This window comes from Bos indicus x Bos taurus, chromosome 2 (genome assembly GCF_003369695.1).
Source record: "Bos indicus x Bos taurus breed Angus x Brahman F1 hybrid chromosome 2, Bos_hybrid_MaternalHap_v2.0, whole genome shotgun sequence".
NCBI classification, from domain to species: domain Eukaryota; kingdom Metazoa; phylum Chordata; class Mammalia; order Artiodactyla; family Bovidae; genus Bos; species Bos indicus x Bos taurus.
Window position 1 is genome coordinate 98,261,896 of NC_040077.1, and position 16,702 is coordinate 98,278,597.

The 16,702-nt window shown below is 38.7% G+C and overlaps 1 protein-coding gene across 1 annotated transcript in view; it reads left to right on the forward strand.

The window, feature by feature from the left end:
- CPS1 (carbamoyl-phosphate synthase 1) overlaps positions 1-16,702 on the forward strand; it is a 139,753-nt gene that overhangs the window by 26,543 nt on the left and 96,508 nt on the right. Inside the window, exons 3-9 of the mRNA XM_027566563.1 lie at positions 869-1,013; positions 1,744-1,833; positions 7,371-7,427; positions 10,450-10,542; positions 13,346-13,435; positions 14,912-15,040; positions 15,584-15,690. Of these exons, the coding sequence (XP_027422364.1) occupies positions 869-1,013; positions 1,744-1,833; positions 7,371-7,427; positions 10,450-10,542; positions 13,346-13,435; positions 14,912-15,040; positions 15,584-15,690 (711 nt within the window). The remainder of the gene's footprint in view (positions 1-868; positions 1,014-1,743; positions 1,834-7,370; positions 7,428-10,449; positions 10,543-13,345; positions 13,436-14,911; positions 15,041-15,583; positions 15,691-16,702) is intronic.

Here is a 16,702-nt window from a genome sequence, read left to right on the forward strand (position 1 = left end):
ATGGGGAAACAGTGGAAACAGTGGCAGACTTTATTTTTTGGGGGGGCTCCAAAATCACTGCAGATGGTGACTGCAGCCATGAAATTAAAAGACGCTTACTCCTTGGAAGAAAAGTTATGACTAACCTAGATAGCATATTGAAAAGCAGAGACATTACTTTGCCAACAAAGGTCCGTCTAGTCAAGGCTATGGTTTTTCCTGTGGTCATGTATGGATGTGAGAGTTGGATTGTGAAGAAAGCTGAGCACTGAGGAATTGATGCTTTTGAACTGTGGTGTTGGAGAAGACTCTTGAGAGTCCCTTGGACTGCAAGGAGATCCAACCAGTCCATTCTAAAGGAGATCCGTCCTGGTGTTCTTTGGAAGGAATGATGCTAAAGCTGAAACTCCAGGACTTTGGCCACCTCATGCGAAGAGTTGACTCACTGGAAAAGACTCTGATGATGGGAGGGATTGGGGGCAGGAGGAAAAGGGGAAGACAGAGGATGAGATGGCTGGATGGCATCACCAACTCAATGGATGTGAGTTTGAGTGAACTCCGGAAGATGGTGATGGACAGGGAGGCTTGGCGTGCTGCGATTCATGGGGTCACAAAGAGTCAGACATGACTGAGCGACTGAATTGAACTGAACTGATGCCATAGTACTTGAGTCTTTTCATATCAGTAATATCATGGGATACATTTCCATATTTTACTGTAAAATTTACCTAAGTTTGGCAAAATCTAGAGACAAGCTTGTAAGACTATTCTCATGTTCTTTAATTTTTAAGGGTCAAATAATTCAGATCATGTATGCAGAATCAGAATAAATTAGATCATGTATACAAATCAAGAATTTTTTGGTAATTTTTTTGGCATCTTCACTCAGGTACCCGGAAGCTCTTACTGACCCTGCTTACAAGGGGCAGATTCTTACCATGGCCAATCCTATTGTTGGGAATGGTGGAGCCCCAGATACTGCTGCACTGGATGAACTGGGACTCAGCAAATATTTGGAATCTGATGGGATTAAGGTAGTACCAGTGATGACTATTTAAAAAGTATAGTTGATTTATTTTAGGAATCTAGGCTAGACAAAGTTTCGGCCTCTGTCCTGTAGTAAAATAATTAAATATATAGTCTCAATCTCATTCCTAGGTATATGAGAATAAGTTTTAGCATGGAACTATTCTGAATTTCATTTCTCAGGGCACTCTGTATTTATGCTTAATGCTGTGGATGAAATGTGGCTTCATTTGGAAAAATGTTGTTTTAAGTTCAGATAACAGCGATGCTACAAGAATTTGTGTTGAATCACTTTTTAAAAGGATTTTAAGAATCAACTTTCTATCAGCTAATTATATTTTAAATCCCACTCTCTATGGGAGATAAATAAAAGATAACTTGTATGCCAGACTAAAAGTAAAAGTAAATACAATGAAAAATTCCTATTCAATGTAAATTTGGGTAATATCATGGGGATATGAACCATATAAACTATTCAAAAATTTATACAGGGTGCTGAGAAAGGAGATCTAGCTTAGCCTCCTGATTTGGCAAACCAGGTAAGACTGTCCCCCACATGACAATTAAGGTAGTGACTATATATCTTAAAAAAATTTTTTTTATCATATTTTGTTCTTCAAGTCTCCAAAATTTTAAGCATTTTGTTGGTAGGTAGTAAAAAATTTGAGCTGACTCAAGTTACAAGAGTTGGATAGCATTTTGTGATCACTTTAAAAAACTGACTGCCTGTCTTTCTAGGTTGCAGGTTTGCTGGTGCTGAATTATAGTGATGACTACCACCACTGGCTGGCTACCAAGAGTCTAGGACAGTGGCTACGGGAAGAAAAGGTGAGAAATATCCAGCAGTCAGCATCACCTAAGGATGATTGGTGGGGTCCTGGAAAGTTGGGAAGGTGTATGTAATTGCAAAGGGCCAAACAGATGAGGCATATCACACACTTTGGGATCCTTTTGTTTCAGAGAACGCTTCCTTCTGTTACTATAGGCTGAATGTCCAGAACTCATTCTTTAAACAGAGAAATTTATCAGTTCAGTCGATCAGTCGTGTCTGTCTCTTTGCAACTCCACGGACCGCAGTACACCAGGCTTGCCTGTCCATCACCAACTCCTGGAACATAATCAAACTCATGTCCATTGAGTCAGTGATGCCATCCAATCATCTCATCCTCTGTCGTCCCCTTCCCCTCTCGCCTTCAGTCTTTCCCAGCATCAGAATATTTTCCAATGAGTTAGTTCTTCGCATCAGATGGCCAAAATATTGGAGCTTCAGCTGCAGCATCAGTCCTTCCAATGAATATTCAGGACTGATTTCCTTTAGGGTGGACTGGTTGGATTTCCTTGCAGTCCAAGGGACTCTCAAGATTTTTCTCCAACACCACATTTCAAAAGCAACAATTCTTTGGTGCTCAGCTTTCTCTACAGTCCAACTCTCACATCCATACATGACTACTGGAAAAACCATAACTTTGACCAGATGGACCTTGACTAAGTAATGACTCTGCTTTTAAATATGCTGTCTAGGTTGGTCATAAATTTTCTTCCAAGGAGCAAGCATTTTTTTAATTGTATGGCTTCAGTCACCATCTGCAGTGATTTGGAGCCCAAAATAATAAAGTCTGCCACTGTTTCCACTGTTTCCCCATCTATTTGCCATGAAGTGATGGGAACAGATGCCATAATCTTAGTTTGCTGAATGTTGAGTTTTAAGCCAACTTTTTCACTCTCTGCTTTCACTTTCATCAAAAGGCTCTTTGGTTCTTTTTTGTTTTCTGCCATAAGAGTGGTATCACCTGCATATCTGAGGTTATTGATTCCAGCTTGTGCTTCATCCAGCCCAGCATTTCGCATGATGTATTCTGCACAGAAGTTAAATAAGCAGGGTGACAATATACAGCCTTGACATACTCCTTTCCCTATTTGGAACCATTCTGTTGTTACATGTCCAGTTCTAATGATTGCTTCTTGACATGCATACAGATTTTTCAGGAGGTAGGTCAGGTGGTCTGGTATTCCCATCTCTTTAAGAAGTTTTCCACAGTTTGTTGTGATCCACAATGTCAAAGGCTTTGGTGTAGTAAATAAAGCAGAAGTAGATGCTTTTCTGAAACTCTGTTGTTTTTTTGATGATCTAGTGGATGTTGGCCATTTGATCTCTGGTGGCTTTGCCTTTTCTACATCCAGCTTGAACATCTGGAAGTTCACGGTTTACGTACTGTTGAAGCCTGGTTTGGAGAATTTTGAGCATTACTTTGCTAGCGTGTGAGATTATATTTTCAGTTTATCCACTAAGTGGCACTCATACATGCTTGGTGAAAGTGAAAGTCGCTGAGTCGTGTCCAACTCTGTGTGACCCCCGTGGACTATATAGTCCATGGAATTCTCCATGTGGAGAATATCCATGGAGTGGGTAGCTTTTCCCTTCTCCAGGAGATCTTCCTCACCCAGAAATCAAAGTGGGGTCTTGCATTACAGGTGGTTTCTTTACCAACTGAGCTACCAGGGAAGCCTTTCTCAATCTGGAAAGGGGTTAGAGAAAATTTTAGAATTCTCTGTAGTCTGGAACAAGTTAACTACTCCATCCCCTTTTAACCAAGATCTAGATATGTACTTGTGCCATAGATTCTTGTACCAGCTCAGTCATTAACTAGCTGTGTGACCTTGCTCTGGTCATGCAATCTTTCTTAATTTTAGTTTTTAATGAATGTGAACAGATTACCAGCAAATCTTATTGGGCCTAAAGGTTATGACTCAATGATATATAATTGGATATCATCTCATTTGAAGTAATAAAGGAAAAAAGTTACTAACTACTTGGCATGCTAAATCGCTTCAGTCATGTCTCACTCTTTGCAACCCTATAGACTGTAGCTCACCAGGCTCCTCTCTCCATGGGATTCTGCAGGCAAGAATACTGGAATGGGTTTCCATCCCCTCCTCTAGGAAATCTTCCCCACCCAGGGATCGAACCCACGTCTCTTATGTCTCCTGCATTGGCAGGCAGGTTCTTTACCACTAGTGCCACCTGGGAAACCCTATATGTGCCTTTCTTTGAGTATTATTTTCTAATCAAATAAGAGTATTCTCCTGGGTTGAATGTCAGACATACTTAGAGTAATTAGAGTTAATGGACCTGCTGTATTAAACCTCATTTCTACCATTATATTAGTTGCTTTTTCTTAAGTTGCTATTGGGCCTGTAATTGACAGAATATTAATCTGAAAGAATTCTGACACTCTGATGAGCATCTACTGCATGTGTATGCTTAGATGCTCAGTCATGTCTGATTCTTTGTGACCTGATGCACTGTAGCCCGCCAGGCTCCTCTGTCCATGGGATTCTCCAGGTAAGAATACTGGAGTGGCTAGCCATTCCCTTCTCCAGGGGATTTTCCCAACCCAAGGATTGAACCCAGGTATTCTACATTGCAGGCAGTTTCTTTACCATCTGAGCCACCAGGGAAGCCCAAACATCTACTAACTGGGGCTCAGTGTTGCCTCTTCCTAACAATTAAAAAGAATATTGATCTTAGTTTCCTGGATATCATTACTGCTAAATGTTAAAAGAGATAATAAAGCATCTGTATTATCTTCCAGGTCTTTTCTAGTTTCTTTCAATCATTATCTGAATTTACCTCTTTATAGTTGTCATTAATGCTTCCTTTGTGTTATGTAGGCACCTGATATTATAGCTGCTTTGTGTCAGAATTAATAGTTTAAGTATAAGCTTAATCCATGGTTTGTTAGCTTGTTTTAAAAATGTGCCTTGAGTCTTTTTCCATAATCATAGACACATAGAGTAGAACAGGGTCTAAAATTATAGCCAGTTTACCTCCTTCTATGGACAGGTGAGGGAAGACACCTTGCTCATACATCACTCAGATAATTGGTGGAAGGAAAAAGAACTAGAATCTGTTTCCTTATTCTTTTTTTTTTAACTTATTTATTTATTTAAAAAATTTTTAAACTTTTCAAAATTGTATTAGTTTTGCCAAATATCAAAATGAATCCGCCACAGGTATACATGTGTTCCCCATCCTGAACCCTCCTCCCTCCTCCCTCCCCATACCATCCCTCTGGGTCGTCCCAGTGCACTAGCCCCAAGCATCCAGTATCATGCATTGAACCTGGACTGGCAACTCGTTTCATACATGATATTTTACATGTTTCAATGCCATTCTCCCAAATCTTCCCACCCTCTCCCTCTCCCACAGAGTCCATAAGACTGTTCTATACATCAGTGTCTCTTTTGCTGTCTCGTACACAGGGTTATTGTTACCTCTTTCTAAATTCCATATATATGCGTTAGTATACTGTATTGGTGTTTTTCTTTCTGGCTTACTTCACTCTGTATAATAGGCTCCAGTTTCATCCACCTCATTAGAACTGTTTCAAATGTATTCTTTTTAATGGCTGAGTAATACTCCATTGTGTATATGTACCATAGCAGATGAATGGATAAGAAAGCTATGTTTCCTTATTCTTAACTCATTGCTCTTTCCCCTTTTATCCATGGGGAATATGTTTGAAGACCCCCTGTGGATGCCTGAAACTGGATAGTACCAAATCCTATATATACTAATATGGCAGAAAGTGAAGAAGAACTGAAGAGCCTCTTGATGAAAGTGAAAGAGGAGAGTGAAAAAGTTGGCTTAAAACTCAACATTCAGAAAACTAACTTCATGGCAAATAGATGGGGAAACAGTGGAAACAGTGAAAGACTTTATTTTGGGGGGCTCCAAAATCACTGTAGATGGCGACTGCAGCCATGAAATTAAAAGATGCTTGCTTCTTGGAAGAAAAGCTATGACCAACCTAGACAATATATTAAAAAGCAGAGATATTACTTTGCCAATAAAGGTCCATGTAGTCAAAGCTATGGTTTTTTCAGTAGTCATGTATGGATGTGAGAGTTGGACTATAAAGAAAGCTGAGCACCAAAGAATTGATTCTTTTGAACTGTGGTGTTGGTGAAGACTCTTGAGAGTCCCCTTGGACTGCAAGGAGATTAAACTAGTTAATCCTAAAGGAAATCAGTCCTGAATATTCATTAGAAGGACTGATGCTGAAGCTGAAACTCCGATACTTTGGCCATCTGATGCAAAGAATTGATTCATTGGAAAAGTCCCTGATGCAGGGAAAGATGGGAGAAGAAGGGGACGACAGAGCATGAGATGGTTGGATGGCATCACTGACTCGAGGGACATGAGTTTGATTAGGTTCTGGGAGTTGGTGATGGACAGGGAAGCCTGGTGTGCTGCAGTCCATGGGGTCACAAAGAGTTGGACACCACTGAGCGACTGAACTGAACTGATATATATACTAATGCGATATTTTTTCTTATATATATGTACCTATGACAGAATCCGATTTATAAATTAGGCACAGTAAAGGAATATCTGAATTTCCAGCATCACTACTCTTGTGCTGTGGAGCCAGTATTAAGTAAAATAGGGCACCTTGAACACAGCACTGAGATATTGCAGCCATAAATCTGGTAATTCAGTTGGCTACTAAGTGACTCAAGGTGGGATTTGCTGGACAAAGGGGTGGCTCACATACACTATTCAGAATGGTACACAATTGAAAACGTATGAATTGTTTATTTATGAAATTTTCCATTTAAAAAATATTTTTAGACTATTGGCAATAGCAGGTAACTGAAACCACAGAAAGCAAAACTGGATACAAGGGCTAGATACCACATCTATCCCTATCTAATCTAGTCAAAGAAACTAAATCAAGTGGAGGTGTTGCCTGACTGACTAATAGACTAGGCAAAATTTAACACAGGTGCTTAAGAAGCACCTCCAGGAAACTCTGTGGGGCAGTGAAGGACAGGGAAGCCTGGTGTCCTGCAGTCCACAGGGTCACAAAGAGTCGGACACTACTGAGTGGCTGAACAACTAGAACAACCTCCAGGTAAACCCATTGATTGCCTACTAGGTGCCAGAAGCATGGATTTGCATATAATTGATGTAATTTTTTTTAATTGATGTAATTTTGCTTATGGAGTTCACTTCACAAATTCTTTTAGTTTAAAATATACATGTATATATAAAATTTTGTTACATGTTTAACATCCTGGATTAAAGGCAACAAAACTTAGTAGAAGATCGATGTTCAGAATTTCTCATTTTTCTTTCTGAGGAATGGTCTGGGTATTAAGAGTCCTATGCCCAGCAGGAGCAGCAATTTACCTTGTTCTCATAACACAGTCATGCTAGATCAGAGAAAAGAAGGAGTAGGGAAATTATTTACTGCTCAAGTAGACATATGATGTTAAGTTGGTAACTTGAAAACACTATGCTGGACCTAATTTCCTCCAATTTTACTGTCACTACCCTTTTTTTTTTTGTTCCTCCACAGGTCCCTGCAATTTATGGAGTGGATACAAGAATGCTGACTAAAATAATTCGAGATAAGGTATAATAATCATATTTAGCCAAATCTATGTTTATATATACGTAGATATGTTTATGTATACATACATACATATATATATACATATACGTATGTATACATATATATATACATATATATGTATGTATGTATGTTTTTTCTCAGTGCCCAGGGAACCCATTGGTATGTAAAAGAACAAATCCAGCCCATTTCTGTCATTTGGGTCTCTGTCATCCTGTTATACTTTTTCAGTTACTTGATGTGACTTTCAAGACTGAATACTTGATTGGGATGTTTGTTCATGAGTGGTTTTGAGATTAATTTGAGCAGTAGTTAATTGAGTGCCCACTTTATGTTCACTATCCCAAGTAAAGCCTTGGTGATTCAGCTCATGTGACAGGGCTAGTGAAACAAGTGGAGAAGCTAACTAGATGCATAAGAATTTTGCCTAAATTGAATACCTACCTGCTGAAAAATGCAAACCAGGAAGTGCACAGCACTAGGGCTGTTATTTATTCAGTCCTCTTGAAGGAGTTTGTGAAATTTGTGAGTATATTAAATGAGCCCTCTATGTGCTACCTCAAATAGTCTTTCTTAAAATTGTTCCAGTGACCAAGATGAAGGGAAGTTTGTCTATTGCTTTTCTATCTGCTTGCTGAAATCTTTGACCCTTCCTCTGAGAATGTCTCATCACCTTCTGCTTCCTTCTCCTTGTTATAAGAAGTGGACACTTTTTTCTCACATGAAACCTTCATATCCCAGACCAGAAAGAAACTTTTATCCCGTGAATGTTAACTGAATTTCCTAAATGCCATTAAAGGTTTCTCGTTATATTCTATACATTTTCTTGAAAAAGAAAGAAAGATACAATTTCAAAGTGAAAAACGTTCTCCAAGAAAATCTGTTGAGATTCCTTATTAGAATACATATTGACTCAGGATCTCTTTAAACGGAAAGAAAGCTTTAAAAATAAGCTTTTTATGGCCACATACTTATGACCAGAAGGAAGACAGAGAGAATGTTTGCAGTCCTGCTACTCTACCTCTGATTTCATTCCCTCCTCCATGATTTTCCTGAGAATAAATGTTCTAGGTTATATACATAGATTATACATCCCAGGTAGACTTTTGCATTTTCTTAGTCCAGTGATGTTGTGGGAGCAGTAAAGAATGATGAGAGTGCCAGATGGGAGGGGAATAAAATTGGGAAATTCAGCTGTGGAATTGGCAGACTGGATACAATATAGACAGGTTTAGTAATTTGGGAAAATATAAGACCGTATTATGTTCTTCATGTGATACATTAGTTTAAGGTGAACCTTGCTTTTGTCAATGGTGTAGAAAACGGCAACTCACTCCAGTGTTCTTGTCTGAAAAAATTCCATGAACAGAGGACACTGGCAGACTGCAATACCTGGACTCTCAAAAAGTTGGACACGACTGAGCACTGTTTTTATCAGAGGTAGCTAGGTTTTCAAAATCTGGCTGAATAGATTAGCAAGCAAAATAGTAGTATTGCCTATTATATTTGATTATGAGTAATATGGGCTCATATTAAAAATGTATGTTGTGGCTTTTAGTTCTGTGAGTCTTAGGTTGGAGAGCAAGGGTGTTTTTCATTCAGCATGCTTAAAGTAAAAGGGAATAAGAACTGAAAACCAAAGTTCAAAATTAGGGATCCATAAATATAGTCAAGGAATTCTGTGATTTGGACTATAAAAGTAAGTGGAGACCACCATGAAACTTAATAATCCAGTACGTAAGTGAAAGGTGGTTTTCACTGTCTTTCCCAGAGTTTGAGATAGTACTCTGGTTGTAATAATCACACTGAAATAACCGTCTGGATGATGTACTAGCATCAACTCATTCCCAAGTTACTTCTTTCCCTAAGAAATATGTTTCAGAGGGAAATAAAGACTTTCTTCTATTCCCTTCAGTGCAACAATTTCCTTGGAGAAAAGCAAATCAGTAAATTATTTTGATCTCCTCCCCCTCTTGATAAAGTCATCATTATGAAACATAATATGCCATTTTTAAAAATCTTTTCCCCTCTCCATAAAGTCTTCATTACTAAACATAATATAACATTTTTCTAAATAGGTCAAACTAGATCTACTAATAAATAAGCTAATCTCAGGACAGCAAAGAATAATATGAAGACATTTGCCATGTTCTGGCTGCTGCTGCTGCTGCTGCTGCTAAGTCGCTTCAGTCGTGTCCGACTCTGTGCGACCCCATAGACAGCAGCCCACCAGGCTCCCCTGTCCCTGGGATTCTCCAGGCAAGAACACTGGAGTGGGTTGCCATTTCCTTCTCCAATGCATGAAAGTGAAAAGTGAAAGTGAAGTCGTTCAGTCGTGTCCAACTCTTAGCGACCCCATGGACTGCAGCCTACCAGGCTCCAGAGGGACAGAAAATCCCTCTCTCCATGGGATTTTCCAGGCAAGAGTACTGGAGTGGGGTGCCATTGCCTTCTGGCTAGCAAGGCTAATTTGTGAAAACTTTATAGAAGGTTAAGCCTTCTCTAAAGTTCAAGCCCTTATTAGCATATGTAAAAAATGAAACTTTCATTGCCATTTCTCAAAGTTTGTGACTTATACAACATTTCATATATTTTTTGCATGTAAATTTTACTCTTTAAAATATTTCCATTCTTTTTCAATTTTCAGCAAGTTTTAGATTTCCTTTTTTTTCCTCAATCTATTATCTTGCCACATCTCCAACGAAGTAGTTTTAGGTCATAAGTACACTAAATACTCTGATTTGCACTTTCTGACAACCCAAATTCTGTTATCCTTTGACTTCACTTACCCCAGGTGACTATCTCAGCCCTAAAAGAAGTAATTTTACTTCTGAGCATGTTTCCCAAAATGTACCGTACAAACTGCTTCATCTTTCCCAGTTGAGAAGATGAAGATCTGCTGATGGTTATGAGTAGTTATAAAGACATCTAAATATTGAAGCGGCTGTGTAAGTTCCTGTGAGTTTATCCTGCCAGCACCTGCATCACTGCCCCCTATTAACTCTCTAATTTTTTAATTTGATAGGGTACCATGCTTGGTAAGATTGAATTTGAAGGTCAGTCTGTGGATTTTGTGGATCCAAATAAGCAGAATTTGATTGCTGAGATTTCAACCAAGGTGAGAGATTTTCCTTTATATTTTGTGGTTTTATTTTATTCCCTTTAGACCTTTCTATTTTGTAATACCAAAATCTACATTTAAGCAAAAATCATCTTCTACAAGCATCAGAATTGAAGGGAAAACAGTTATAAATTGATACATTGCAAAAGCAGTGCATTTAAAGTTAGCAACTTCTACTTATAGGGAACTTGCATGGCTTGATTTAGAGTCTGTTTACTATTATTTTAATTTTTCTTATTTCTTTTTGTGGTTCCCTCACTCAAGACTTTAAAATGCCAAATACAAGGGTCATTCAATTGCCAAAGATAGGTACAGTGACAATCAGCAGTCAGAGCTAATGGTCTGCCAGAGAGTTGAGAGCAGTTTATAGAATTCAGACTCAATATTATAATTCGGACCCAATATTATAATGAGAATCTGGGGTTATTTTGTGCAGGGAAAAGAATTCCTGTGCACACTGAAATTTAGTGTATTATAGCTCACTTCAAAAATTAAGTGTTCTTCATGACGGCTATATCACTCCAAAGTGAGATATGTATATTGTATATTTACAAGAAGGCATACAATACATCTAAGTACTCTATAAAATCAATACATGTGTTGATCTTGATTAGAGTTGTGAGTCTCTTGAGCTATAGTTTCTGTTCTTGGGGACCATAGCATTTGGTGGGGTACGCAAACAAGCAATCATCATGGAGCAAATACTATAATAAATGCTGTCCTTGGAGTGTGCACAAGACACCATAAGGTCATGTGTGGGAAAACATCCAATTAAAGAGGGTAGATTAGGGGAGGCCCCGCAGAGGATTCAGGCTTGTCCTGAGACATAAAGAGTAAGTCAGTAGATGGTGAACTAGGAGAGTTTTATTTTAGGCAGAGGAAATGGCATGTGTTGAGAGGTACAGAGGTGTGAAACGATATGGTGTGTCTGAAAAGTTATGCTTAATTGGGTGTGTCTGACGGGTTTACAAATACAGCTGTTCACATTTGGCTAAAGTTGAGTGGAGATGGACGGGGCTAGAGCTAGAGGGTTTAGTGTCATTAACTCAATGAATCAACTGAACTCCAAAATCAGCAACATTTGGAGCAAAATAAACTGGATAAAAGAGCAGGTAACTAGAAAGTTATTGCAGTTAATTCGGACAAAAGTCATGAAAGCCCAGACTGACCAGCAATAGCAGGAAAAGAAACAGCAAGATGGTTTAGACAAATAGGAGAAAGAAGGTGGCTTAGACAATAGAGGGCTTCCCAGGTGACGCTAGTGGTAAAGAGCCTACTTGCCAATGCAGGAGATGTAAGAGATATGGGTTTGACCCCTAGGTCAGGAAGATCCCCTGGAGGAGAGCATGGTAACCCACTCCAGTATTCTTGCCTAGAGAATCCTGTGGACAGAGAAGCTTGGCAGGCTATAGTCCATAGGGTCGAACAGAGTTGGACACGACTGAAGAGACTTAGCAGCAGCAGCAAACAAATAGGAGACAGAGATTTCAACACACTTCTCTATGAGGACTTCCCTGGGGGCTCAGACTGTAAAGCGTCTGCCTACAATGTTGGAGACCCGAGTTCAATCCCTCGGTTGGGAAAATCTCCTGGAGAAGGAAATGGCAACCCACTCCAGTATTCTTGCCTGGAAAATCCCATGGACAGAGGAGCCTACAGTTCATAGGGTTGCAAAGAGTCAGACACGACTGAGCAACTTCACTTCATTTCTCTATGAAGATTGAGACACAGCGTGATAAAGGGCTATTTTTATAGAATTTTATTAGAGTTTAGAACTAACTTGGGGTAGCATTTCCTGAATGTGAGGAGCACTGGCCTGGAGAAAGTCACCTTAAAAAATTCTATGGTCAAATAAGGTTGAAAAACACTGCAGAATGTATTTCTCTCTTGGAGAGTCCTAGCAAATTCATGTATTCCTGTTTCTATGAGGTCTTGCTTACTCTGTATAGAGGGTATATGGTGCATTTGTGAAGAGACCAGATTGCACATTTCATCTAAAACTTGTAAGAAGCTTTGAAATCATCCTAAGTTCAGAGTGTGTTTGCTGACTCTTGAAGCTGGAACAAGCGAAGGCACCCAGCCCTCTAGGCTTTCTCTCTCTCTATTTCTATTATTTCTTCTTTTATGACTTTGGGGAACTGCTTCTTGGGTAAATGCCTGTGAAAATGGATCTGACTCCTAGCAGTGCTTAAAATGTACATAATGATTATGATATGCTCTGGGATCCTTTTATGAAGTCTACCATTTAAATGCAAATGATTGCACAGTAACCTAAAGGGACCAGTGGTCTACACTAGCTTAGCGATTCCTCTGACTCAGACTGATTTTATCCATTAGCCCCACTTCCTAAGCCTCATGCACAATAGCTCTACCTCATCCAAACTTTATTGCAAGTTGAGGATCAAGAGGTGTTTAAAGCATGATGTATCTATTATTACATCTGTTTAGTGCTGAATCAGGCAATAATACTTGGAAATTCCATTGCTACTGGTTGTTAATGAGGCAAAACATGGGAAAAAATGTTTGTTAATTATGGAAGCAACCAATTTCTTAGGGATAATTGTTAGTACTGTAATCAACATTTTATACCAAACAGCAAAATACTTTGTTTTCATGAACAAGATAGAATTTATGGCATTTGCTATGTCTTTCTTACAAACTGATTGTTAACGGCCAACCACTCCCTAGTAGTTAGCTATCAATCTGCTACCAAGTGCAGAGCATCCTGAGATGTGTTTATGATATTGGTGTGTTGCTTATAGCTGGACATTCCCTCTGACTCTGGTTTTTAAAATGGCAGGATGTCAAGGTGTACGGCAAAGGAAATCCCATGAAAGTGGTAGCTGTAGACTGTGGGATAAAAAACAGTGTAATCCGCTTATTAGTAAAGGTAAGTAATTTGTTCCATCTCAAGGATGGGGGTTTGTAATACTGATCACTAGTATTAATCTGATTTTCTGTTTCAGAGAAAGCTTGTATACTTTCTCAGAAGTTAGAAGATATATTCTCGCTGCCTTTGGTCCATGAAATAATACATTTATCCCTGTTAAAATTAGAGATGTAGATTGCTATTAAAACCCAAAAATGTTCAAAGACTACAATACACAGAAGAAAATGATGACTGTTCTTTTCACTTACTGATTGACATTCTGAGACATGGTACAAGCGCTGATTAATTTTATTAACAAAAATGTGCATGGACTCATAAACAGTAGATGCTGTAGATGGCTTAGCCATGTGGCCCTCTTATTTTATCATTTTAAGCCATTTAGTCCATCTTCCAATTGCAAGTGTCTGCATCTCATTGCCTGAGGGCTCTCTTTGGTTGGTTGGAGGCTGCTGGCAGGCAGGAAATGATATAGAATTAATGATCCCTGGAGCAGCCCCAGTCAATGACAGTGTCAATTCCCCAGCTCCTTTGCCACATGGGTAGGCTGTTTTTAGGTGAATATTCTATACTGGTTCTCAGAGTTCCCCAGTGATCCAAAGCTCTATTTGTGTGTTGTGGTATCTGATTGATAATGTATACTTTATTAGGGTCTTTAACCATGTTGCTTTGCTATTAGTATTTCTTGGAAACTTTTCCAAAGAAACTTCTTTCTCTCAAATTCTTAGCTTGCTAAATGCTTCTAGCAAAACAATCAAAGCCATCTTCCATCCACTTTTGTATAGAAACGTTCTAATTTTTCTATTAGAATATAAGTATGAAAAAACCGAGGAAAGAAGGCTGATTAAAATTTGGTAAGATTAAAAAAATGAGGAATTGAAAAAGGTGAGAGGTGGACCAAAATAAATATTGGAGGAAATGGGTTTATCTTCTGTTTTGCCACTCCCTTTCTTGGAGTAAGTGAAGATCACCTGTGTTCTTGTGTGCCTAGTCATGAAGCCTTTAGGTTTGCAACCTCCTGAAGTGAGAGGAAGTATGGGAAAGTGCATTATCTATTTTTTTAGAATCAAAACTTAAATGCTGTTTTTTCCGCATTTTATTATAGAGTCCCTTTACACCATACAAAATATGTCACCTAAGGAATTTTTGCTCAGCATTATTTATTTGAGTCATGTACTCTGTTTCCCTTCCCTTTCGGGAATAATTAGCCAAGAGAAGGTTAAGCACTTTGGCAAATAAAAATATTATTAAATTGAATTATTAAATATTATTAAATTCTTTTATAAAAAAGTTTTTTTTTTTTTTTTTTGATGTGGGCCATTTCAAGTCTTTATTGAATTTGTTACAAAACTGCTTCTGTTGCTTATGTTTTGTTTTTTTGGCCATGAGAATCTTAGCTCCCCAACAAAGGATCGAGCCCATACTCCCTGTGGGGCACCAGGGAAGTCCCCAGTTGACCATCTCGTGTTTCTTTTCCAGCGAGGGGCAGAAGTGCATGTAGTGCCTTGGAATCATGATTTCACCAAGATGGAGTATGATGGGCTTTTAATTGCTGGAGGACCTGGTAACCCAGCTCTTGCACAACCACTAATTCAGAATGTAAAAAAGGTATGGTGAACCTGGAGAGTGTGTGTCTGTGTGTGAACTGGAGGGAGTCTGTTCTGTAATATACTTTATTTATACAAAAATATTTTTAGTACTTCTGTTTGTGACTTTTGAGGTAATGTCAGCACAGCCAGGAGAGAGTTCTACAGGAGAAAGAGCAAAGACCTTCAGGCAGAGTAACTGAGATTGTGTCCTTGAGTGTTAATAGCTGGAGTCCGATTTCCAAATGTGTTGTCTGAACAATTGTAAGATGATAACTTGTGTTACTCACCATGACCTTGGGACCTATAAGACTTTCAAATTTCTAGAGAAATATTAAACTAGATTTAACTTAGTCTGGATGTTAAGTACATTCTATTGAATTTTAATGCTTGCAAATTGTCAATCCTGTCCTTAGTCATAATCTAACTTTTTATTCAATTACTATTTTCTTTACCTTGTAAATTAAGGGGCAAAAATGCTTCATTTTACTTCTTCAGAGGTTGTATATATTTTTATATTTTGGACCTGATCTTTTGGATTAATAAAGTTTTTTTCCTAATTTAGATCTTGGAGAGTGATCGCAAGGAACCATTGTTTGGAATCAGTACAGGAAATTTAATAACAGGATTGGCTGCTGGTGCCCAAGTCTACAAGATGTCCATGGCCAACAGGTAAGGCAGTTATGCTTCTGTTTACATGTCAGACTGGCTCTGAAATATTGTTAGTAACTAAACCAAAAAGGCTTAGAGAACTTACATGGCGTTTTCTTCAGAATAAATAGATAGCCACACTATTACATGGTTCACAGTTGTCTGACTACCTGCTACAATTTTTATCACATATTGGAAAGGCAGCCTTCTCTAACAATAACTTTGTCAAAATTTAAAGTTATTTTCTCTTCCTTGACTTAAATTGAAGTTATAATACTCAAATGATATTCCAAGGGAAAATGTTCGGATTTTAAGCTTGATTTCAGAGCACTGCTGCTGCTGACAATTTTATAAAACTAGTGTAACTCAAGAACCCAGCAACCTTCAGATCCTATTGGTTTTACTTCCTTACCCTAAATGATGTTAATTTATTCAACATGGAACTTTCCCTCCCAGTCCACCCTCCACATGAAGTATGATTCAAAATGATTCAGGACTGAGGAGTAACCTCTTTATTATCCCCTAAGTACTCTCTTTTGGCTTTAAAATTACTGCAGCAGCATTAAAAGAAATTGCTTATATTTGTCTGTCTCTAAGCTAGTAAGCATCGGAGAAGGCAATGGCACCCCACTCCAGTACTCTTGCCTGGAAAATCCCATGGATGGAAGAGCCTGGTAGGCTGCAGTCCATGGGGTCCCTAAGAGTTGGACACGACTGAGCGACTTCACTTTCACTTCTCACTTTCATGCATTGGAGAAGGAAATGGCAACCCACTCCAGTGTTCTTGCCTGGAGAATCCCAGGGACGGGGGAGCCTGTTGGGCTGCCGTCTATGGGGTCGCACAGAGTCGGGCACGACTGAAGCGACTTAGCAGCAGTAGCAGCAGCAAGCTAGTAAGCATCTCTTAACTTTTTTGTTATGAGTGCAATTCCCCTTTTTTAAAACCGATCATATAAGTTTAATAGACCTGATATTTAGCACACAACAAAGCTTCCTGAATTGACTTTTTTTTTTGGCTAAAATTATGGGATTA